The sequence below is a fragment of the Brienomyrus brachyistius genome, chromosome 14 (assembly GCF_023856365.1).
Source record: "Brienomyrus brachyistius isolate T26 chromosome 14, BBRACH_0.4, whole genome shotgun sequence".
Taxonomy (NCBI): Eukaryota; Metazoa; Chordata; class Actinopteri; order Osteoglossiformes; family Mormyridae; genus Brienomyrus; species Brienomyrus brachyistius.
In genome coordinates this window covers 24,616,379-24,642,351 of record NC_064546.1, presented here as the reverse complement: position 1 = coordinate 24,642,351, position 25,973 = coordinate 24,616,379, and the positions used below count along the sequence as shown (strand labels likewise).

The 25,973-nt window shown below is 49.6% G+C and overlaps 1 protein-coding gene across 1 annotated transcript in view; it reads right to left on the bottom strand.

Moving 5' to 3' along the window:
• The window catches only part of arhgef10 (Rho guanine nucleotide exchange factor (GEF) 10), a 46,920-nt gene extending 22,263 nt beyond the window's left edge, over positions 1–24,657 (bottom strand). The window contains 20 exon segments of the mRNA XM_048974597.1: positions 40–155; positions 5,067–5,245; positions 5,357–5,502; positions 5,928–6,098; positions 6,938–7,030; positions 7,257–7,373; positions 8,117–8,296; positions 8,725–8,802; positions 9,090–9,202; positions 9,287–9,398; positions 10,719–10,835; positions 11,470–11,642; positions 12,259–12,315; positions 12,697–12,785; positions 12,934–12,970; positions 13,832–14,128; positions 14,758–15,000; positions 17,883–17,898; positions 17,900–17,993; positions 24,520–24,657. Coding sequence (XP_048830554.1) covers positions 40–155; positions 5,067–5,245; positions 5,357–5,502; positions 5,928–6,098; positions 6,938–7,030; positions 7,257–7,373; positions 8,117–8,296; positions 8,725–8,802; positions 9,090–9,202; positions 9,287–9,398; positions 10,719–10,835; positions 11,470–11,642; positions 12,259–12,315; positions 12,697–12,785; positions 12,934–12,970; positions 13,832–14,128; positions 14,758–15,000; positions 17,883–17,898; positions 17,900–17,920 — 2,355 coding nt within the window. The 5' untranslated portion in view covers positions 17,921–17,993; positions 24,520–24,657.
• Between the last annotated feature and the right edge of the window lie 1,316 nt (positions 24,658–25,973).

Genomic DNA, 25,973 nt, shown 5'->3' with positions numbered 1-25,973 from the left:
TTGCTTAACTAACCCATGTGACCCCAAGGATTCCCTCACCTGGTACTTCCCTTTCAAGCTGCTGATCATGCTGGAGATCTGGTTGACAAGGCTGAGGTCATGCACCAAGTTCTGCAGGTCCTGGTACAGCTGCCCCGGACCCACATACAGCTTATCTGGGAAGGAGGCCGAGGCAGACAGGTCAATGCAGTGGGAAAACTAGCCTTCTAGGGGCTGAATGAATACTCTCTGCCTGACTGAAGCCTGACTGAAGCCTGACGGAAGCCTGACTGAAGCCTGACTGAAGCCTGACTGAAGCCTGACTGAAGCCTGACGCTGGTTCTTTACTAGGAGACCCGCTGACAGATCTTAAAGTCTTCCAAGCACAAGATACAGCCAAGGATTGTCAGAAAATAGGGGCAATCGCATTTCTGAGGCATTTCTGAAGAGCTCATATGATAAGCCGTCGCACAAATGCCATGAAGTCTTGGCTGGGCATTTGAAACAGACCCCCAGTGTGAGAAAACAGAGAGGCGCCAGTCAAAGGCACCTCAGGCCCCCCATGGGGGGGGGGGGGGGCAGGTCATGGCAGCTGGGTGCTGAAGAAGCCCACGTTTGCTGCTCGACTGCATAACCCCCCCACCCCCCCCCCACCCCTCCGTGCCAGGGGGCTCTGCTCTCAGGGGGGACGTGAGACAATTTTACGCCAGCGGGCATCTTTTCAGCGTTTCCTGAAACCCGCACCGACAGCGAGCAGGAGCGGAGGTGGAGATCGAGTGCCGCGGGACAAGCGGAGATTCTCGTCCTTTATCAGCGAGAAATGGGATAGAACGGGAGGCACGTAAGAAAAGGGCAGGGGGAGAGGGGTTAGTCAGGGGGGGTGACAGTCCTGCAGTTACTCACACCCAGTCCTATGCGTTCATGCCAACAGCGGGGAGGGGGTAATGGAGGCCATCTCACCACCACCTAATGTCTCCCCCCCCAAACCCTTAGGCACCAATGTGCCCTGCATGGTAACCAACCCCTCCCAGACAAAGAGGGCATTGTGGCCCCCTCCGTCCAACTGCAGCACTGGAGTAGCACTCTGCTGGCTACATGAGCGTCAGGGTGGGAGGGTAGAGGGTCCCTCCCCCACGGCGTAGTGACTCTTAAACCACCCCACTCCATACCGGGGGGGGGGGGGCACCTTTGGTGGGGGAGAGTGCTCTCTGGCTGACTGAATCATTTGCACCTGGATTCTGGGGACACTATTGGCCAGTCTGACTGGTGACACTCTGCCAAGTCATGACAGGGCTCCAGTGGACTGGATGCCAGTGGCTGATCACATGACCAGTCACATTGGAATTGCACACCGCACATCATTACTTAAATTAAGGAGGCGGGATTGTACTCGGAGTTGCTACGGTTCTGCTTTTCTAAGCCTAGGTGCTGTGAACACGGAGTCCAAACTCATTCTACGGGAAGTGCCGGTGTGACCCGACGAGGGCTGAAAGCTGGCCAGTCAGCCACTGCGCTCAGTAGGACGACGGCGGCACATTCAGTGCAGCCCCTTTATGGGACGTGGTTTGGCGCATGCGGCTTTAACAGCGGGACGTTCCCACATCAGCATTTCGTAACGGGACAATAGCTGCCCGCTGCTGGCTTGGGCGCCGCTGCCATGGTGACGGGCACAGCGTTCACCCAGCCAGTGCGTAGCTATTCCGAGAACCCCTTTGTTTCCATTAGTAGCACTTCAGCAGGGAACATGCTGACAGGGAATGATTTATTTAAGGTTTCTGTTCACATTTGGCTGCTCGTATTTACAAATTTCCCATCTGAGCCATCAGTGTCGCTTATAATTAAAAGATAATTTGGGGATTAATTACCATCGCAAAGCCCTACTGCTTTTGCGAGTCGGCTAGCAGCCCCAGTGAGCTGCGAGATGCCCGTCTAGGACACGCTTCACCTTGAGGTTATGGGAAACGAGCAACACGTGTTTGCGGGTCTCAGAGGCTCCATGTCAGGCCATGACAAATGCATGTTGCGGAGGAAGGTGTCAGAGTCACTTAGTTGCAGGACAGAATGTGGAGTACAGACACCGTAAGCCGGTAACAGTGTGACCCGGGGGCCAGGATGCGAACATCACCCCTTTCTGGAAAAAAGACGACTCATTAATTGGAGGCCGATGACACCAGACTGCTTTGTTGATGACTAATGGCATCGTGATCGGAAACGGGGATTTTGCGGCATCATTCTCAGACTTCTGCCAAAGGTTAGGAAAATTTTTTGGACAGGATAAGACACGTCCAAAAGGCAAAAGTGCGGAGAGACGGAAAACCATGCGGGGAGGCAGACATTCCCAGAGCCGCACTGGAACACGGGAATTTCCTTATGCTGCAGCCAGTTTGCCCTTAAAACGAGCTGGATGACACCAAAGGTCTCGCCTCCAAAGTCACCGGACCTTTCCAGCCGGCGTTTATGTGTTTCTAGACCTTTAGAAGCTCTGCTATGGAAAGTGAGCCATGACAATCAGTGTCCATCCATCCATCTATTCCTCCATCCATGCTCCTTCCAACCGCTTATCCTGGTCAGGGTTATGGGGGGGCCTGGAGCCTGGCAAAGGCAGCAGGGTACAGTGCCAGCGCGCCCCCTGGACGGGATGCCAGCAGACAATGAACAATGAGATGGATTCCTGTCTGCACACCCAAACTGTCAGTCAGTAATGCGACCCCCTCCTCCAGAGGGCTGCTTAGCACTGAGGTTTCGATACACAGCGTGGGGGGGCCCAAACAGGCCAGGGTCGTTCGGAAAGGGTGTCGCGTGTCCTGCCCTTTCAGTGACCCCCCCCCCCACCCCTGCCCCCCCTACACTCTGAATGAGTCCCATTCCCCCATCCAGACAAAACCCTGGATCTGCAGAGGTGTCGCTGTATGCGGGAGGAAGATAAATGAGACACGTTTAGTTAATCTGTGATTTGTCAAGCCAGTGACTGCTGACAACACACACACACACACACACACACACACACACACACACACACCCCTGAATTACTGTCTTACTAGGGAATTCCCCTAGACGTCCATTTACCATGATTAACAAATCTTAAATCCAAGTGACCAAAAAAAAAATCAGTTTATAGTTTATAGTTTTGTTTTTAAGTAACATCTGGAAGGACGGGGGCTTTTCTGGAGTCACGCGCAATGTTTTTCTGGCTCTTTAATGCGCATTCTTTGTGGGGACGTTTTCTCAAAAGTCTGCCACATAAATACAGCGAGACCTAGAGACCGCTGACGGACTCTCGCTGGCTTGTGTCAGCGCTGTAAACACCTGCCTCAGCTGCTGGGTCAGAGGCGAGCCTCCCATCATCTGACTGAGGGCATCTCCGACGAGAGCCTCAGAGGAAAACAGGAAGCAGTCTTGCAGCAGTCTGCAGAGAGCACATCAGAGCACTCCTAGTCTTACAATGCGACACACTGAAACAAGCCCACATCCTGATTAGCTGTGACTATCAACATCTGATGTGGAAAGCCCTGGTCATCCACAGCAACCAGCTGCAGTGCTCGTCCGTACGCTGCAAACTATATCTTCAAAGTCTGTCACTTATCAATTAACAAAACCCATCACTTAACCAGACTAACAGGCTTAGATCTACCAGCATGAGATAAAAAGGTTTTTCCAGAAAAATCCAGCCGAAAACCTGGGTGGATAAGCTACTCATCGGGAATTAGATTATCGAAGAATGCACTGCTCAAAGCCAAACGAACCACAAATCCATAGAACACACACTACAGAAATGCAAGACATTTAGAAACGCTTCATTTTTAAAGCACCACTTAGAAACCCTTCCCTGTTGACCAGGAATCAATGCATCTCCTCTCATGATGTTACACCAAAAAACTCGCAGAGAAAAAGCCAGCATTCAAGGCTCACGTTTTACACTAAAAACAGCCGTTGCACGACCCGTGACCACAAATCATATGGCTTTCCCCGATATAGCCTTAAACTGTCCCGCTTGCCGGTCGAGGGAAACGCAGAGGAAAATTAAATCACAAGTCTGGTTCGCCAATCAGGTTTTTAAAGACGCAGTTGTTTTAACAGTCAGAGCGCAAGCATGAAAATACTGAAACACAGCCTGAAAGGCCTTCCATGGAGAACCAACCGCACGCTGTGTGGCTCGGGGCTTAGCCTCTATGCCTGTGATCGGAAGGTCCCCGGTTCGAGCCTGGCCTCAGCAGAACGATCATGTGCTTAACCCCCAGTTTTTGGTAGCTGCTGTACATGGCTGCTCATCACTACTATACTTACTCTCACCTGTCTGCGTGTCACGGTGAGCAAGATGCAGTAGGTGAAGACAGATCTTTCCCATTAAGTATTAATATTATTAGACATCCCATTAGGACCAATAAAACCATCTGTGCAAACGCTCAGGCCCATCAAATTAATGGTGAAACAAAAATGAACAAACCCTTCTGTGTCGAGCACTGCATTATCTCCATCTGCGGTCTCTGCCCGAGGTGCCATTCGCCCGCAGGACATGCATGTTCCACGGGGTGCAGCGTGCAGCCCGTGCCTCTGCAACAGTGTTTCCCAACCCCGTCCACAGGGACCCGCAGACAGTCCACGTTTTTGCTTCCTCCCAGCTCCCTGCCAGACAGTTCACATTTTTGCTCCCTTCCAGCTCAGGAAGAGAACTAAAATGTGGACTGTATGTATGTCCCTGAGGACTGGACTGCAAAACACTGCCCTAGAGTGCACCATTTATCTCCTACGGAATCAGGTCACTCTGAAAGCCTTGGCAACAGATGGTTTCCTCCAAAGGGGCTTGTGCAGCTCATAATTATTCACACCCTGTTAGTCCTTATATTTTTTTATTACTGGGGCAATTCCATAGCTCAACAGTAGGGGTGCCTTTGGGCACCAGGTCACTCCCCTAAACCTTTCATTTGTATAACTTTCATTCTCCCTCTCAAGACTCAAGAGTTGAGAATGTTTATCGTCAGCCCAGCTGTATACAAGTACACAGAGGATCCTCAGAATCCTCTAATCTTCATTAGAATTCATTAGTTTTTCTAAACAAAAGTGGATTGTGGTCTCGCAGTGACACCTACTGGGCTTGGTGCTGATGACCAACTTCTCCCCGGAGTGTGGCGGTGGGAATCGGCCGGTGTCCCCAACGTCCTCGCTGGAGCCGAACTCCACCACGTCCACTAAGCTCAGTGGTATGCTCCACTTCAGCAGGAACTTCTGCCAAGAGGGGGCGCCAGCACTGCCGCTGTCCTGACTGCCCCTGCATGGCCACAAATACATGCCAAGGTCACGTCTCGAAAGTCAGACTGAGAGCCGCCGTTACTTTCTCTGAAAACGGGCGAGGGATCACACTGATCTGGGGTCAGTTTACCGGACGTTGGCCGTGGCGCACATCAGCACGTCATTAAGCAGGAAGACCCGTCTCTCCTTGGTCTTCACCACTTCCCCGCGGTCCCCGTACACCGTCTCCACCATGTCATCGGAGCGGATCAGGTACCGGCTGCCAGACCTCAGGAGCTGGGGCGGGGGGAGCGGGGGGGGGGGGGGGTCATTTACAGTCAAGTACTGCTACAGTACATCTACTGATCAAAGTACAAAAAAAAACAACTATAAACACCATTTCAAATAGAGAACATTTGAACATGAGAAGGAAATTTTCAACTCTTTTACTCATTTGCATAGATTAATATTTCGATTACGGTTTCCCGCCTAAATTCACTAGGCCACCTACTGGCCAAACTCAACATGGTTTCACACCCAACCCTCTGGCTGAGGATCTCCCACCACAGCACGGAAGGGGAAAGGGGCAGCTGGGAAGTCAGCATCAATAGGGTGCTGTGTCACAAGCGGACGGGTTTCCGTGGAATAAAAATCAGGGTGGCACGGCCTGCAGTCAGCCGTGGGGTGGGGGCACGTCTCAGCCTTGGCTGCTGCCGCGGCACCTTGTTGAGGTAGCGCTCGTTCATGGCCTTGGCGATGTGCCGGATCTCGCAGCGCTGGTCTGCCTCTCTTTTACGCTCGTTCAGCTTGTCGGACAGGGTCTCCAGCTCCGTCAGCGCCATCTGCAGGGGCAGCCGGTCTGCGTGGCCCACGGGGGTGTTCCTCAACATGTCCTGGAACGGCGTGATGCAGAAGAATGGGTCAGTTAAGATACACTCTCGAGCTGATCCATGGGTTCCGCGGATTACAACATGAAAGGGGCTCTGCCTAGCACACACACACACACACACACACACACACACACACACACACTCACACGTATGTATTCATGTCTTTGTGGGGACTATCCATTCATTTCTATGGGCAAAAGCCTAATTCCTATAATGATGACTGTAACCCCTACCCAACCCTAACCTTAACCATAAGTAACAAAAACAAAATACTTTTGCCATTTTTAGTTTTCTGATTGCAGTCACAGATTTTTATAAATGAATTTTCCCTCGTGGCGACCAAAAACGTGCTTCCCACAAGGTAAAAATAACAGGGCATTAGGTCCCCACAAAGTAATGTATACAGGGACCACACACACACACACACACACACACACACACTTCCACAGGTTTTATGATTTAAATACATTCTAACAGGACTGCCCACACAACAGATTTCCAGCAAACTTTAGTCTGTGAGTGTAGAGCTCCCCCTGCTGGCCAATTCCACCTGGTCATCTGTTCCCAAATATCTGTATTATCCGTCCATCCGTCCATCCATCCATCCATCCATCCATCCATCCATCCATCCACCCATCCACCCATCTTCTGTAACTGCTTATCTTATTCAGGATCACGGAGGGTCCGGAACCCACAGATGCGTCATTAGTATGACTTCATATTAATTATACAAACTTTATGCATAGTGTTAAAGTGTTTTATTCTGTACAGAGGCCCTGTCGGGGGCGGGGCATGGGGTCCGGAGGCGGGGCTTGGGGTCCGGAGGCGGGGCTCCTTCCTACCTGCAGCAGCAGTATAAACTGTGGGAATCTCTGTATGGGTTTCATCATCAACCCGTAGAGGGACACATGGTCACTGCTGCTGTCCTGGCTTTGCTGTGGGGACAGGTAGGGGGCGTGAGTGAGGTTCTGGGTGGTTTGAAAAAGCAACACACGTCCAGAGGTGTTTCTACACCAAGTTTTACACACTTTCATGACTGAAATGTCTTTGGGTGGATCGTAAACGCTACAGTCTGTCTTGTTATTTCAGTCTAGCTATTTCTCTCACCCCTGCTGAATCGACCAACCAGCCGTCGCCTCCCACGCTAAGCCCCCTCCTTACTTTGAGGAATTCCAGGAAGGGTGGCTTTGAGGCGCACGTTTTCTTAATCACATCCATGGCCAGGCTGAAGTTGTTCACGTACTCGCTGTATGCATCCAGCACCATGGACTTGGAGAACTGAAGGAAGGTGACATCACAGAACATCACAGGAGAACCCAGGGGATCACAATGCTTCCAAGATGACAAAGACTCCGCAGCTGAAACCCTGAATAGATCCCTTGACTGTTGGACACAGATTACCAGCACCTGAAGCTCAACAAATAAGCCAGACCCAGAACAACAAATCCTGGAAGTGGAAAAGGCGGGTCACTTCCTTTGTCAAGGGAGGTGAGTGTTGCTAAGCAGCAGGGTAGAAGAGTGGAGGGCATCCTACTGCTGACCAATCAGGAAGCGAGAGCCAGGGACCCTAAGGTTCCGGCAGAAGTGAGGGAGACGGTGTCTTTGCCAAGATTTTACAGCTGAAATACCCACTTCTCACACCTGCAGGAAACCACTGGATTTCATATTATTAACTTATTATCTTTGCTGGCTGAATTATTTCACTTAAAAATCCTGATGGAGGAGGCTACCAGCATTCAAAGACCGCAGCAAATGATAAAATGAAAAATATAAATGCATTTCTCGATTTTACAGCGAAACACAAAGCAGAGGAAGTGGAGATGTAGAAGTTATTTCCTCAGACAAGGGGGGGGGGGAGATAATAAAACAAGAGAATTGTGAGTTTCTGTTCTGGAACAGAAAGTCAGCCCAGGCCTCTTGCCACACTGCTTTAATCTAGGAAACAGGCAGGCTAATGAAGACACATGTGCCCCCCCACATTTTTCCATATACGCTCCCCCAGGTCGTCGCTTAGGACTCACGGAGGCCACGAAGACGTCGCCGATCATCTCGGAGGCATCCCACTCGGCCACGCGGCTGGCCAGGGCGATCTGGAACAGGGCGTGGCACTGCAGGATCTCCCGTACGCGGCAGAAGGTCACCTTCAGCTTCCTATCGCTCAGAAACCGGGGCTCCATCTCTGACAGGGGCTTCTCATAATGCTGATTAGAAGAAATGTGACCCCACCCACTTGAGTCACATGATGACCACTGAGACGTAATGCCCACCCCCCATTCATGCAGCCACAGACCTAGTGCCCAGTCCCACAGACCACACTCTCCCACTTTTTTTGTGACAAGATTGACTTCCTGCGCTGGAAATTCTAAGAGTGGTCACCAGGTGGCACCACCTGCAGTTTTATCTTTGCTGACAAGCTTCAATGGTAGCACATGATGTGACCCATATTCCTAGAGACAAGCTTTAGTAAGTCGGCCTGTTGCATATCCACAGTCATGCAGCAACAACACTTTCCTCAATGGAAGTCAAAGGGATGCTTCTGAAACACTGAAGAGTGAGTAACACTAAAATGTCCCACACACCATCAGTGTCACTTTTACTGCACGATAGCTGTTGTGCAAAACGACCACACCTCTAGAATTCGCTTAAGGGCGTACAGGTAGTTCTTCTCGCTCTCCAATATCGACCCCAGAATGCGTCTCCTCACCATCTACCGACAAGCACAGACACACAGATCACACATGTCAAGTCGTCCATACCGGTTTACGCAATTCATGACAAACGGTTTTAATATTGATATTTTTAAGACAAAGCAAGTGTTTGGGTTGTCTTGGATTGAGGTGATGCCCACAAACATGAAGTCGCTGCGACGCCCAGGGCGACCTCTACACAGAACAACCGGTTTCACCACGATTGCATACGTTTCCTGAGCGAAGACTCATCTTTCCTACGGAGGACAAAAAAACCACGTGAACCCAGTGACAGAGAGGAAGGTACCTGCTGCTGTGTGAGGCCTTCGGGGGCCGGGCATAGCTCAGGCTCCACATTGAAGCACTCGACCTCGATGAAGAGGTCGCCCTCCTCTTCCTCCAGATTGGCCGACTTGCGGTCTGGAGGACAGAGCAGGGGTCTGCGTGACGGCATGAACGTCACAGCGGCACCGTCATGGCGGACGGGGGAGAGGGGGTCCTTACCTTGATGGAAGGATTTGGTTTTAATGAAGGACCGGCCCTTCTTCACGGCCGCTTTTGTTTTCTCCAAGCCGTCTTTGGTTCCCTCCTTCGCCGCCTTCACCAGCTTCTGCATCTTTGGCCGCAGCCAGCGTCGCAACAGGACAGAGACATACCACTTGACAAAATGGTCACCGCTCACGTTCGCTATGTGGGTCAAAGGTTAATATCCCGGGCAACCGCATCGCAGCACAACATGAGTCAGATGCCAGATCATGTAAATACAGAGCCCAGCCTAAGGTTTCCCTCTAAGCACAAAGATTTGTGGGAAGTTACTCCACTGCTCTGACTGAACCTATGCTTGCTCCTAGTGCCTCTTGTTCAGTAAATGGCAGTTACTCAACGCCTAGGGAAGAATTCGTCAGCTGTCAGAGTCAGCCGATGGGAGTGTCACATCCGCGACAGAATTCTCAGCTCGGATAATGATAATGACTCTCTAGGAAGACAGGAGGTAGGCTTGCTTGTCCCACACAACACTCTGTAATTTGCCCCAGAGTGACAAACAGGGGGCACGTTCCACCCTGCCTTTTATAGCCAATAACAAGCCTGCAAACAGCCCTCCACCCCGTATCCGTGCCTGTCATTGACAGCCAGTGACAGATCGCCGAGTGGCGTTCCAGCGGCGGACAGCTGCCCTCTCACCTACCACTGCTGACACAGCAAGCCGAACATCTTTACTACGGGAAACGGGAGGGGATGCGACTCCCTGCAGCAACGCGTTACAACAACACTCAAGTCTGAACATGGTCACGCTGTGTGTACGAAAGGTATACAACACAAAACATAAAGACGGATATAAAATGCAAACGCAGAGGCCCCAACCCTCTGCAGCAGGGGTTCTGAAAGCCAGTTAAGCCGGACACCTTATGAATCGATATGATGAACATAAAAAGGCTTGACGAGGTTTGAAGTACAAAAATGCAACGTAGAACCAACCAAACTTTGCAAACACATAACTCTTCATCTCACCCCCCCCCTCCCAATGACAGAGTCAAAATGATCAGCGAGCATTAAAAGGGTCCCGTTATTGGTATATGTGACCCATCACCACGAACTGAGTCTTATGGGTGTATTTCTACCAGTGCGACTTAAGACTTATTTCGTGGTGATGGGTCACATATATTAATGTCTGTATCAAAGGTTATTATTAATTCATCCATTAATTCATAATTCATGAATTTATCTGCTGTACAGGATCAACGGCATAAAAGATGGATGGATGGATGGATGGATGGATGACGCATTTGCTTAAGAGAATATCTTGCACAGAACCTTGGATTTAACCTGACAACCCGCATGACAAAGTCCTTATACACAATACTACCTACTACCAGCCACCTGTGACCCTTCCAACATCTGCCGCTCTGGCTCGCCATCGCCCTCTGCTGGGCTTTACCTTCCGCTCGTGCTTCTGCCTGATCTGCTGCAGCTCGACGGCCCCCACTGTATTTGCCATGAGATCTTTCATCTTTCGCTCATAGTGCTCTTTCAAGCGCGTCAGATCTTGGGAGAGCTGGGGGAGAGCAGAGTGGAGTTAGCCAGCGCGGCTGTGTGGAGGTGGGGGGGGGGGGGGGGGTGTGCAGTGAGTCCCAGGTGGCTGTTGGTCCCCTGGGCATCTTGGGCAACTGGCAGAATTATGGCACCGGGACAGGGCCCTCGTAATCCTGCTGTGTACAGCAGCACGTGACAAGCAAGCCAAGTGTCCCAGTGGAGACGCCCATACTTCTCCATACCAAAAGTCATGGAAGGCTGCTCAAAATCCAACTATACTGGTGCACAGAGAAATGGCAGAGATCCAGAAGCGTAATGGGACCTCTTTGAGATGAAGGGGAGAATTAGCACAAGAAGGCCCTTCTAAGTACTGAAGCTTGCTAATGAAAGACTTCCATTAGTAATAATTTAGCCCAGAGACTTGCCTACAGTTTTCATATCAGTTAGCGATACCGTAACTTTTCGAAGGACAGCATACGCAGCAGGAGAGACTTTCCTCTATTAAAAATGGGATAAACATCTGCTCATCGCATTAAAACAGTCACCTACTACAATCCCTTTTTATCTGTGATTGTTCTAGCAACTGAGGTAGCCGGTAACTGCTTCTGTTTTCGTCCAAAACATTTTCCCAACCTAAGAGTAAAGCCACTACAAACATGCGTTTTGCTCCGCGAGGGTCCACTGCGCAGGAAGGCGTCGGGGAGGCCATTCTCCCCGCGGCTCTCGCAGTCGCTCTGCTCGTCGTAGCTCTCGAACTCGCTGGAGCTCCAGCCATTATCCAAGGAGCTCCCCTCCTCGCCGCGCTCCACGTCATCGTAGATCATCTCGTCTGAGGGCAGTGCCGAGCATTAACACGTTAGCACCACCGATCCACGCACGTTAGCATCACTGATACACATTCGTTAGCATCACTGATACATATGTGTTAACACGTTAGCATCACTCAGCTTGTCTGTCAGCTAGACTCTTACATCACCCAGTCAGGCTCGGTGCAGCTGTACTTTGGTTATTTAGGTAAATGACAGAACTATATAAAATACTGAACAGCTGACAAATATATATACATGCATTAATACAGGCTCTAAGCTATTTTCATTATATAACGCCAAGGGAGAGTTTTAATGCAGGATCGACTTCTGTGGCGGTGACAGGCAGCTGGTAAATAAACCCATGGATCTATAAACTGGTCACATGGGCAGTTATGAACATGTGATGCTGACTGACAGACACAGAGAAAACAGGACTGGGCAAGATGCCAAAGGGTAGAAGCACTTACAAAGACAGGCCAGCCATTCGTGAGGAAAACCATGAAGAAGCTAATTATGCTAAGCACACCGAAATGAAGCAGGCACCAGTCACTATGCGGAGGTGGTAGGGGAAAAGAAATAAACTCAAGCAAGTCAATGTAAATAACTACAGATAGGAAAGAGGGGATGCGGACAGACCTGGCGTGGAGTCCGAGTTCTCTCTGGGCACGTCGTCGTAAATGACTTCATCTGGGCCTGGAACACCCCCGGGGGGACACGTCAGGAGTTAAAAACGCGAAAAAAGGCCGAGCTCGACAAACTTTCGGGGTGTAGCGATGTCGCCAGGACGCGGCTTCTCGCAGGACGGACAAGGGGAGGACCCGGGGAATGCGGTTCCTCAAACGTGAAAGAGGAAGGAAGCGTCTGGGAATAAACTGGAGGGGCGGGGGCACCGAGCCGGGGGGTGACTTTCACAATGGCGTTAAACACGTGGGGGGGCTTTACGAAATCTGAAATTATTCGAACAGCCTACTGCTTTAAGAAGCTCACACACTGGTGCCACAAACCCACAGGCTACGCGGCTGGATGTCACCGAGACGGAGACTCTGCTGCATGCTTACGAGCTCAGGCACCTACTTTCCATCCAGGCCGTGTTAGCAGGATCCGACACCCATTTAGAAAGTGCATCTTCTTCCTGGATGGCCGGGTACTCTTCACTGAAGACGCTTCGCAGGAGAAGACAAGCGACAGGAGCTCAGCTCAAGTCATTCGGGAAAAAAATTCAAGAATATCTGCCGTTAGGTGACGACGATGGCAGGTAACACACTCATTTGCGGGATGTGCGTGTGTCTATACTTCATTTACATTGCTTACCTGTCAGAAGAGATGTTACCTGTCCCAAGAACGGTGACTGTGGAGAGGAAGGAAGGGAGAAGGAGTCACACTTATGTCAAAAGGCACATCATAACGGGCAGGAATGACAGAGATGGGTATATTAAAATGAACATGCATCAATCTACCCACTGTGAAATGAGTATTGCACATTATCACCACCAGAGGGCAAGCATGAGACTGCAACTTGAGAAATGCGATAATGTCCATCTCTAGAAAAGTTAATGATTAAATGCTTTAAGATGTATAGAGTTACAAAGACACATTCATAATAAAATCCAATAAATGCCTGCAGATTTCCATGAGTACTCCCGCACATAAATAAGCACATTTCGACATTTCTTTATTGTCATATTATACTGTAAACTTGCCACAGACCCCAGATCAGTTTCCAGGGGCCTTTTTATTACTTGTTTATTAGGAACCGGCAAAGTGGCACCTCCTCAATTGTCCCTGTCATCCCAATGGCGACAGCAAAATTCACACCATTATCCCGACTGGACACACCAATATGATTCTCTCGCTACTTCCAATGACCTCCTACGTGCTCAAAAAAAACACACCGTGAAGGTTTTCCTGTTTAACTTAACAGTAAACTGCCCTGGGACGTTCCTGAAAAAGCCCCCTGATAAACACGCTTCTGTAACAAAAAAAATGAGCAGGAGCCAAACCGACACTCCAAACAGAGCGACGGTCCGGCTGATGTCGCCTCACCAAAGCGCCAGGCTGCGTGCTGGAGATCGACTACAAGCAGAAAGGAAAGAAAACAGGAAAACCCTCACAGCCAAGACAGAGCGACACAGAGCACCAAGCTCCACATCCGCTTCCTCCTGGGTGGCAGGGGAAGAGCAGGGTGAGTGCGGGCATGATCCTGCCGTACCGTCCTCGTCCGCGGAGAGGTGGCGAATGATGACGGGCGTGGTGTAGGCTGGCGTGATGGCGGGCACGTTGGAGGGCACGGCGTAATCGCGGGGCGGAGGCACGGCGTAGCCGGGTGGTACCCGCGGGCTCTGGGGGGCGTCGCTCGGGGACACAGCCTCCGTTTCCAGAGAGGGGGGCGAGGGTCGCTGCTGTAGCGGGGCGATGTCGATCACCGAGTACGGGTTCACCTTGCCCTGGGGGCCGGGGGCAGGGGCGACAGGGGGCAGGGCGATGTCCTTGGAGAAGCCATCACACTCTGAGGGTAGGAAAGACTCATCTCACCTTCAAGAAATGCCTCAAGACCCATCTGTTCCAGGAACATCTCTACTAGCCTAATACCACTCCAGGTTCCCTGAATGATCTTCATGTTGCACTTTCTGCTCATTTGACTTGCAGTCTTATTAGGTTCTTGCTTCGTTTGGGAGATGTTCTGTAGCTCCGGCTCTGGTACCACTTACACTTGTACCTGGCCGTTCACTGGCAGCTCAGCCCAGCTGCATTTAAGCACAATTCACTCTTTGATGGCCTTACGTTTGTAATGTGCTTTTTATCCTGCTTCTAAGTCATTTTGGACAAAAGCGTCTGATAAATAAAATAAATGTCAACTCAGCCATTTTTGCTGAGTAAGCTTTTGTCAGAAGCCTGACTTTGACTCAACATCTTGATGCTCCTCAACTCTGTCTCCGCCCATTTTCATCGCACGGACCTTTGGGTGCTCATAACGATGGTGAGTGTGCAGAGGACCAGCCGGCAAGCCCCCCGCCACTGAAACAGCACCGCAATCAATTCACTTATGCCAACATTAGCTGACAGTGTGTGAACAATTATCAGGGAGAACTGACGTCAAAAGGAAAGAAAAACGATCAGTGTGCATCCTCCACCAACCTTTAAGGCTAATGTCGGCGCTAGAAGCAGTGGTGCCCTCTAATGGTGGAAGCAAGTCATTCTCCTTGACAGCTGGCTTTGGAAGCTCCTCGTTGGCACCTGCCGCTGGTGCTGTACTGGCATAGTCGGGGGTCGGGGGGGCAGGGGGCAGTCTGTCAGCTTCAGGGACCTCGTCTCCGCTGTCATCAAACTCAAACTGCTCCCCCTCGTCCTCGTCGGTGAAGGATGGGCCCACATCTAGCACTAGACATAGACATATGCACACTTTTATATGCACACTTTTATAAACAAAACAGCCAGCTGCACTTCCTTACAAAGCCCATAAAAGGTCAGAGGTTAAACTAGCAAAGCCCAGTGGAGTGCCAGCCCTCCATAGTCACATGTTTACACCGCAAGCAAAATGTGTTACAGCTGCAAACGGCCAGAGAGGTCCAAGGAAGAGCTTCCTGGACCGCACACATGGCACGGTGGTCTATTTTAGAAGACAAATCACATGGCTGTAGCTCTTGGTGTGGCCCACCCACCCAAGTCTGTCATTATGACAGAGGACTTAGCAGAGACCCCGCAGGCGGACCGGACCCCACCCTCAGAACCGAGGTTTGAGCACTAAGACCTACACTGACACCACTCGGGATTGATGGAACTAAACAGCAAGTCCAGCAACCTGAAGATTGGGTACCAACACAAGTCATGTGACGTGATGTGATGTAATGTGAAAGATCAAGAAAAAGGCCAGGACAGGCCAGGGAGGCCCTCCTTTCACATCCAAAGAACAGCACCCATGGAATCAGTAACATATACATGTGGCTCGCCTCGTACGTCTCCTTAAGGATACAAGGCCTTCAAACCACCTGCGGGGTGATATTAAGTTCCCAGCTAGCTTCTCAATAGGGGCCAACGAGGAATGATTAACAGAAAGGAAACAACTCGCGGAAAAACGAACGTGTTTCCATGCTGAGATCCGACAAGCAGGAAATGGGAAGATGGCGAGTGACCATGAATACATCAATGGTCCATGTTAATCCCGTTACTCAGAGGGCTTGATGGGGTACCGTCAGAGTAAGGTTACACTCACAAGAGAGCGAGTTTAAATCTCATTCCTGTCCCACCAAAGCCCACACTGTCTGAAAGAGACTTTTCTTTGAAGAGACATCAGGTTCTAGAATGTTGTCCCTCATTTTGCATATGTTCTAAGCAGTTAGCCCAGAAATTCATTTAAATGTTTTTTTTTTTTTTTTTTTTAGCATAAGATTTTTACCCAAAGTGACATACAGTCCCTGGAGCACTGGGGGCTAACAACCTTGTTCAAAGGTCTAACTATGAAATCACTCAGCCGACCATAGGATTTGATCCAGCGACCCTCTGATCGCAGGTAGGGGCCACACGCAGCCCACAAATCGCATGCAAATATTCAAATCTCCTAAAGTGAAAGAGACAGACATCAACGAGTGGCATGCAATGGATGCTCGCCAACGACAGTCGCTTTCCACAGTACGACGGCTCCCTGGCCAAGCTCAGCAAAGGGACACTTAGGGCAGCCCACTTCGTGACTCACTCTACAGGAACAAACAAAGGAATTCTCCCTATTAAGGCTTGTGGAGGTTCCGGAAGCCGAGGCAGCTGACCCGGCTCAATGAGGCCACGCTGCCTGCCAGCAAGCCCAGGAGAACCGCAGAGGGTTCGTGGTACAAAGCTCTGATTGGATGAATTTTATCTCATCTGTGGAAATGTCAAGCATGGAAAGGGCATATAACCTGGCCCTGAACATTCCAGAGATTCCTCACTCTGACCACAAAGAGGAGAAACGGAGAAACTGACTGGTAATGCAGGGCAGCCTTCTGGACAATGAATCATAACACGGTCAGCCCTGAAAATTCACTCTCCCACCCATTTCTTTTACAGTATTCAGATGACTAGGGAGCCGTCCTTAAGGGTCACATAACGTCTGTTAAGAAACATCTACAACTAATGATACATCAAAAGTCAAACAAAACACTAAGCATGGGAGAAATTAGGAGATATCAATCACCGGCATAACTCTTCCCATGGGTTAGAAACGGGCAGCGATGGCACACGCAGATTGTTCCGCCAGATCACTCATGCACTCCCCCCCCCCCCGCCCCCCGGTGATCCTTATGAAGAAGCATAACGGTTTTTGGAAGGATCCCCTTCTTAGGAAACATGCGGAAACCAGACACCTGTCACTGCCTCAAACTGAGTTGCGGTGTCAGGGGATGTCAGCGCAACACGATCCGTATCACTGGCCACTGCTGACCTTCAATTCTTGCCGTCAATCAAGCGGTGCCAGGGCAGAGACATCTTGACACCTCTTAACACGGACAATCGCTGTAAAGGGCCCCAGCTCCCAGTCCAGGAGGAGCCTGTCCCATAACGCAGTGGATCCCAAACACGTACTCAGGGACACCCCCTGATGGCCCACATTTTTGTTCCCTCCCAACTCCCTGGCAGCTGGACTGTCTGGGGGGTCCCTGAGGCCAGGATAGAGGAGCACTGCGGTAACGGACATGGCTGCATAGTTTGTGTGAGCCCACCGAACTGCCCGGGAAGTCATGGTAATACAGTGAATCACCCAGCACCCATGCAGTGCCGAGAGGGCGATAAGGCATGGTGATTAGCACACGAGTACGAGCCCCTGCATCTTCATCTCACAGCCTGACTTTGACCCATTTTAAGGTCCACCAGTTACGAATGTAATTGTGGGGGGGGGGGGGGGGGGGGGGGATCACAGTCAGTCCGCCCCAACACACCACACCAGCTCTCCCAGCCTGCTGCACAGGGCTACAACCCCCAGCCTGCTTCACTATTGTTGATTCATTACCACAATGCATGTTCTGTTTGCCTGCCCCCGTACACACCCCCCCCCTTAAGTCAAACGGGGGGGGGGGGGGATATCTCTATGCAAAAGACGCAAGCACTGCAGTGCTCACCGGCAAGCAGTCCTGTTCTTTCTGCCTGTGGTGCTGTTTTATGCCACACCCTCTGTACACTAACCACACAGCCCTCTACAATCAAAAGAACCACACCAACACCCCCCACCCCCAATCCAACCCCGGGCAGAATGAAGAGGTCCAGCCAGAAATAGATGGGACTGTGGTTGACATTACTCTCAGGGGGCGGTGGGCGGGAACTCTTCCACATCCATGATGAGGCTTCACCGTGCTGGAAAGGCTCGCTTCAACAGCCTGGGGGGGGTCCTGCAGCCACCACGCATGTCCCTGCGAAGAGGAGGTGGGAGAAAAGCAAGCGAATTAACTGATAAGAACAAGAAACCACGGCACACTAGACAATGACAGTATGCAGGTCACATGACGCCGAGCATCTCGAGCACTGCAGGGGAGCTCATTTGGCTGCCATCGGACACACGCCGGTGGGGGCGGGGGGGCAGCCCTATTGTGTTCCAGCTGTTTGTCAGTGTAACTGGCAGCCCGTAGTCTTGGCCAATCGAATCTGGCAGACAAAAGGTGGAGCTGCAGCCCGTCAGTCCCGGAGACATACGAGGCACTCGGTGTGAAAACAAACAACTGACCGAACAAAACGTAACCAAGAAACACACTGATCTGCAGGTGGAGCTTTTTCCTGTACACCGAGTCTGGAGTAAATCAGGGAGCATCGGGGCTCAGTCCTGGACTCACACACAGATCAGCTCACAGCATTAACCACAAGCGACGGCATTTATTTTTCCCCATCACTCTTAGCTACCGCCAGCCTTTCCTTGACTCGCACTGACATCTCATGCAAGGTTCAGCCCATCCTTGTGCCTTGTGCTGCCCCGGTGACCCTGACCAGGATTATCAGGCAGGAGTCGGATGGATGGCTAGACACTGACGCTGCTCACATCCTCGAACACCCTGAAAAGGTTCTCTCCTTATCTTCACTCTTCTGCCAAGGCTGAGACACAACAGATAGAGATCTCAAGATTACAGTGCAGCTATGGCGGCCGTATCCGATGAGAAAAGAAAATCTTTATCCTCAGGACTCTGCTGTGCGCAGTTATCCTTGCTCGCTATGAATGAAGCTGTGCTGTTGAACATTTGAGCTGGGTAACCTAAGCCCTGTCGTTACATCAAAGCCATGCCGAGCCCAGGCCTGTCTCAGACTCTGGGAACCTTTTAAAAAAAGCCCTACATATTCAGATAAACACAGAACATCAGTAAATCACTATGGATGCTGTGAGAAACCCAAGTGCGCAGAAGAAACAGAGACAGACAGTTACGGAGAAGCGGAAAGACCGTCGCATTTTTTCGGAGCGTTTCATCGCACCCCGCAGTGGGTCTGCTCTAACCACAAGGAGCACGCCTTAGCCATAACACACTGTGTTCTTCATGAGGGTGACGGAATTTCTCATGCTACAGCGACAAAGCGGAACACAAGAGGAGAGTAAACATCTGACTCGGGGCGGTTGGGGGGAGCTACCCGTGGGCACAGGGGCATGGACGACAGACGGCCATGACTGGGATCTGGGCGTTTCCCGTGTAAAACAGGATCGGGGAACGAAGCTGATGGCTCCAGCCAGGAACTGGAAGGACCGCGATGGACATCACGCTGGCAGGCATTGTGAAGGCTGTCAGCAGCACAATGGAGGAAGCTGGGGGGAGAATCTTATGGCAAGTTACGGTGACCAACTGATATCAGCACCAGGCATCCAGGGAGCTGGTCAAAGTTGAGGCCACTCCAAGGCATTATGCCAGAGAGGCTGGACCATTCCCTCCCCTCTAGGCTATATCTGGATCTGAGCAAGACACAAAAAAAAAAAGAGGGAAAAAGACACACACACACACACACACACACACACACAACACACACACACACACACACACACACACACACACACACACACACACACACACACACACACGAGACATAGAGCGAGGCCCAGAGAAAGAAGTCCTTTTAAAAATGAAGGAAGAATCTTCTTCCATTCAACAGTGGGGGCACTCAGCTGAGGCACAAAGCCAAGATCCAACGCTGACCAACCCCCCCCCCCAAGGCAGTCATGCTTATGAGTTCTTTATTCACAGGGATAAAACAATACTGCACTGGCTGTGCTCTGTCACCCTATACAGCCGGCAGGCTGGCAGGACTCACACCCCCCCCCGAGAAACACCTCTCACATGTGCAGTGAGGGTTAAAGGACACTCGCAGGCTGACTGTAGCAGGTTCACGTTCCGGGTTCGGTGTCCTCTGCCTAACCGCTGCGTGAAAAATGCGTTGTCATGCACGTAACCGAAAACCATGCAGTCTAGTGACCACCAGGGGGCATCTATCGAAGCATGAGTCGACACCACGGGATACTACAAAATGCACAGAACCCCCTCCCACCCAACCTCAAGGGCCTGAGGGCTGAGCCACCGCTTGGCCCGGACATGTCGTTACAGGTCTCTAGCACCACAGGACGCACTTACGTGTTTTGTGGCTGCAGCTCCCGATCCAGATTCGGAAAAATAGGAAACCCTGCGGTCAGCTCTACCAATTCACACCCATCCAACAACTCAACTACCACACCGACTGAAATATAACTGGGCCATTTTCTACATCTACCTCAAAGTGCCAAAATAGCAAGACAGGAGTGTCAGCACTCCACCCCCCCCCCCCCCAAAGTTTTTGCTACATCATAAGAGTAGCAGTTCAGTCATGTTTGAGAAGCATTGTGTAACAGACCCACCCATGCACTAGAAAGCAATGCCGAACGTACTTGTGTCAGCGCCATGAATTTTGAGGACGACGTCACACTGAGCGGAGAACAGATTTTTAGGAGATCAAAAGCCCATATTTGGGGATTCAAGTGCATTGATATAGAAGGACATAATCACAGTCACATAAATAACAGCAATTAGCGCTACCTCCTGTGCAAGGCTGAAGACGTGTGCGTCTCTGGCGAAGGCCAAAGTTTGATTTAAGGAGAACAAATCCGCATTAATGAGCACTTCTAGAAATTTATGAGGTCGCCCGTCTCCTCTCCCCTGTCCCAACTCCAAAAGACTTCAGCACTCTGGCGATGAGCGTGACTGACGCTAATGGATGCAAAACTGATGCAAACTGCCTTGCATCCATCTATCCGACACAGCCCTCCTTCTCTGAGTTCAGAGTTCAGGGTTCACAAGGTCCCTGCATGCACTCGCCGCGCACAAAGTCGGCACCACAGCGAGGTAATCAAGTGGGGTTAAAAAAAAAAAAAAAAAGTTCCAGCCGGACAGGAAGTGATGTAATTTGAATGAGGGCAGCTGGAGACCAGCCACTCTGGGAGCAGAGTGATCCCCTGCTCAGGCTTCTGGGCCCACTGCAGACAGAGATGGAGAAATCCAAAAGTGAAAGAGGACCAGTTAGCATCTCGCTAACCATCCAATGGGTAGGTTTGCATGCACATCTCCAAAGATGCACTGGGGTAAATTTCCATGCATTCTGCTCATTGGTGCCTGACAGGATGTTTATAAAACATCCTCACCCTGTGAGTGACGCAACCCCCCCCCCCGCCCTAGCCAGGCAGGCTGTCACGCAGGCGCTCGCAGCTAATTACACGGGTGTGGAAATTAAAACTCCTTCAGCTACATTTCCTGAGGGGAAGGTCCTCTTCATTAATGCCCTCCTGTGCCCCAACTGCAGGACGGATGACTGGGGCAAGCTGAACGACACTGTCTGGGGGGGGGGGGGGGGGCGCTATGCTACACATTTTCAGGGCCACCAAAGGCAAACGCATCCCATCAGAGACACGATTTGGGATTAATGGCACAAGTTTGCAGCATTACCATGCTGGAACCCCTCCAGCACACCCAGCACGAGCGTGACTAAACCCTGACTCAGCTCAAGAACCTCCACACAAGTAAGGTCTTGCTCCTTCGTAAAACGGACAAATCATTAGCAACATCTAGCCGAAATCCTCAAAGGATCCAAACAGCAGATGGGTGTGATAATCCGCCCTGTTATAATCACCGTGAGGCAGGATCTTCAGAGAAGTGTGGACGCACGACTGAAGAACGGACACACTGGAGGACAAGAAAGGCAGACCTGAGAGAGAGCAGCACGGCAACAAAAAACACGGCCTCCGTATGACCCAAGCGGAGGTCCGGCCCACTCAGCCCGTTACCCGAGCCAAGAAAATCCACGGCATCATCAGAATGCTATTTTCTGTGTGCCCGGTGGCTCTCGAGAGCCCAAAGGGGTCTTTGTAAACAGCCCATCTAATGGCTTTCAGGCATTCCGATCCCGACGCCTCTGCAGAAAGCAGATGATGGTGGCTGGCACACAGGGCGAACGCGAGACCGCCCGTCATTTCCAAGGGGCACACATTGCTACTTAAAGTTAACCTGATAGAGTAAATAAACATGTAAGGAGCATTAATCCTACATAGGCTAGAATCATCACTGACCTTTAACTGGTATACCCCAACATTCAGAATTAACACATAAGGCTTTTTCAGGGCCTCACACACATGCTGAAATTCACAGACATGGGTCAACAGCAAAAGATGAACGAGTGCTTGATTTCTTCCACGCCAGAGCGAGAGCAAAGTAAATCCTGTGCCAAATTAATCTGTAAATCTCCCAGATCTAGGCCTGCATGACTGTCCTCCCTCTCATCTGCACCTTCAGTTTGTGCAGGGAGATGTAAAGTCTTTGTCCAAGTTGTTCTGTAAATAAATACCAGTAAAATCCTTATACCATAAACCGCAGACCATGAACTCTAGAGCTGCAATGAAACTCAATTATTATTCCGTGCACAAATTACATAAATGGTACCGGACTTAAAGTCCAAATTAATCACAGATTTCTGTGATCTCCCATGTTTGAGGACATGTTTCCATCGCTGATCTTTATAAGGGGCCGGGCCCCACCATGGCCAGACGAGAAGGCAGGAACTGACATGATACCAAAGAGCACAGGGGCGGTCAGCGGACAGAGCATCGACGGCTCAGTGAAGTGAAACACGGTTTCCCCAGACCACTTTCTGCCTGGATATATTTAGGACAGAAAACAGCGAATTCTCATGGAATATCACATGGCACCTGCCCATAAGATACTTCAAAAGTCATTTGTTTAGCTTATACGTAGCATATTTTTACTACTGATTATTTTTGCTGAAGCAAAATCTGAAGTACTAAGTGGAAAATAAAGCAAATCTGGCACTTTCCATAGAAGAAGGAGAAGGCAGCATCTATTCAGCAATCCAGCACCTTGAACAAAGACCCTGCAAACTAGAAGAATACATAGCTTCTTGCATCTGAGAAGGTAGCAGTTAGTGAAGCAAACACATCACCCCTCACCCCACTGTGCCCAAAGACACTCCAGCCACACCACAGGATATAAGTCCCAGAAGAGAGTAAACTTCATTCCAGAAAAGCCTCCACCTTGCTTCTGCTCCTTAAAGCAAGCGTTTCCATCATTTCATGCCGCCCACGGCAAGAAGAAATCATGCCTGGTTAACTTCATTTATTGTTCTGCATCGAACGAGTGCATTTCATAAGGAAACAGCTACATTTTGGAGGACAAACACCAACATTATTTATATGAGCATAGTATGTACAACAAATTCCTTAATCCATTCTTAAGTGGGTTAGTTCAAGATGCAACAGAAATTAGGTGCTTGGAATGGTTTAACTAGAGGTTTTGTACAAAACCCAGCTTCTGGGTCCGCGATGCATGTGTCAACACAGCCAAAGTTCAAAATGTATGCTTAGAAACACCACTGGTGGAATGCTAAGGTTTTCCAGGTGGTCTTTGACTGTGCTGAAAATCCAAGTAAAAAAAATAATCACACTTATCTGCCCACGGCCATGTCTACTTTCCCACATAAATGCATTTATTCATTCGAATTTACAAGACTGAATTAATTTTATTTTATTCAAGCAGTCGTGATGGCGAAACTTGCATATGTCTGTGAACGGAGGGGGCAGGGTCATCACGAGCATCCCCGCAATGTTCTATTGAAGGGTTACCCTGATTTGAAGTACTATGCAAATAAAGCAGACATGTTGTGTGTGCATTCGCGAAATGCAGAGCCAAAGTGCCCATTTCCAGTTTGAACACATGACATTAAATCCCTGAAGACTCACATCCGTACGGTCAGTTTCCTCGCATGTTAGTAATATTTGTACACACCCACAGGGTCCTACTTCAGGACTCAAAGGGGATATATTACTGGGTACGGTTTGCCAGTTATATGAGCTGCAGATAACCAGTTAAACTGCCGAGCGGGGTTAAGTCATAGGGAGTCCTGTCAAGGGTGGGGGGGTGGGAGTTTGTGGGAAAATTATACGTGAATTTCAACATCCTTTGCGGTAGGCAATACAATAAGTACAAATGCAAAATGTAATTCGTTCTTAGATGCTTCTGCAAATGTACTTCTTAAAAGGGGTTTTAGATCAGTTTCCCATGGCCAAAAGATGGGTCGACGTCGTTAAATTATTATTTTTCCAGTTGGCAAGAGGAGAAATTCATCCGATTTTATTACTTCACCCAAATCTTTTAGCTGCAAATCTGAAAACTGCGGCTATAGCAAACGTAGGGACGAGGTTTTTCATACAAAAACTTTTGTTCTCAAGCTAACGGTGAAGTGTGGATAGACAAAACGTATAAAAAATACTGTTACAACATAATTTACAGCAGTAGAAGAACGCGAAGCTACACCACGAAGACAATCTCTCGGACTCTGGGGGAAATAACACAGAACTTTTTCAGCTTCACTCTATTATAACTCTTTCACGTCGACAATGATTAAATTACTTAAAGGAAAATTCAGAGCGCTCACCGTTTTTAAGGCTGTTGTAGTTTGGCGGCTTCTTTCGGAAGTTATTTAATGTCAAAATGAATACGCGGTGTCTCCTTCATCAGTCGCATCCCCGATTATTTTTTGTTACATTTTCCTCCGCCTTTCCCCAATGCAAACTGGCTCCAAATGTAACCTCGCCCAACTTGCAACGCCATTGGAGCACATTCCCAGGGCCGAGCACTTATTGGCCAACGGAGACATCAATCACCCGATGTTCGGCCTCGCGCTCCTCTTCCAGCCTGGGTCTGAGCGCGGCGTTCCAGAGTGCCCCACGTGATCCGTGAGGTGGCTCGTCCTCGAACAGCTGTACAATTATGGAAACCGAGTCTGCCAGCCAGCGGTGCAAATCCGGGCCGCGGTGACTACGCGTACCATCGCCACGTTGAAACGTGCGCACTGGTAGACGGCAGAAAGGCCACCATGTCTGCGTATTATAGAATGCAACCTCTCAAGAGGCAAGCAGTAACTTTTGCACGAAAAGGAAAATGGGGATGCAGTTATAATGGGATACACTGCCCTTTGGGAGAAAAGTAGGAAGGCAATTAAAGCAAGTTTTAGAAGATGGAATCCGTCTTAAACATCTTCATGCTCAATCACACGTTCCCCAAGTAGTGGATATGTCAGGATGTGACACATCAACTACTATGGATGTGGTCCCAAACCAAAACTGTGTACTTTTGCATGACACGTCATGTCAGGAAGAGACAGAGTTAGGTGACATAAATATCACCGGATAAAGAAAAAAAAATACACTCTTTTTGACGTGACCTGGCTTCATGCAGCGAATGGCTACGAATCATACGTTGAGGAGGATGTAGCTTTAACAAAGATTATAGCAATTAATACCAATTCAGCGAAAAACACACAGATATTAGAAAATAAATACACAGAGGAAGAGTTGGACTTAATTCTTAACAAATACCCCTTAATAAGTAACGGCTTCTTCACAATCAATATATTAGCAATAAGAAAAAGGCATGCATCTGCACTTACCTTCGTGCTGTCGAAAACGTAAAATATTTACTTTATACCTTCTGGTTGCTTTGACCCTCTGGCTTCACCATTCCCGTTAGTGACTAATCCCTTTAAGCCTTTAAATCAGGATGGCATCTTATATATAGTACTTAGAATTAACTGGAAGTTTTAATAATGTTGACATTTTCAGAAAATAGTGGAAAACATGTTAAATTTCACACAAACACAGAGCCAGAGTGGAGACCAGGAATCTTGGAGGCGCGAGGCCACTAGGCGATGAGCAAGCAAGTGACTAGCATTCCCCCTGGTGGATAGATAGTGCCATCGCGCCTTACGAAAAGTTAAATATTCATATTACAAAACAAACGTGTCAATTAGAAATGTGAAACGTTCACAGGTGTACAAAACAAAGATGAATTTATATATCACATATAAAAACAATGATGTATATTCCCTTC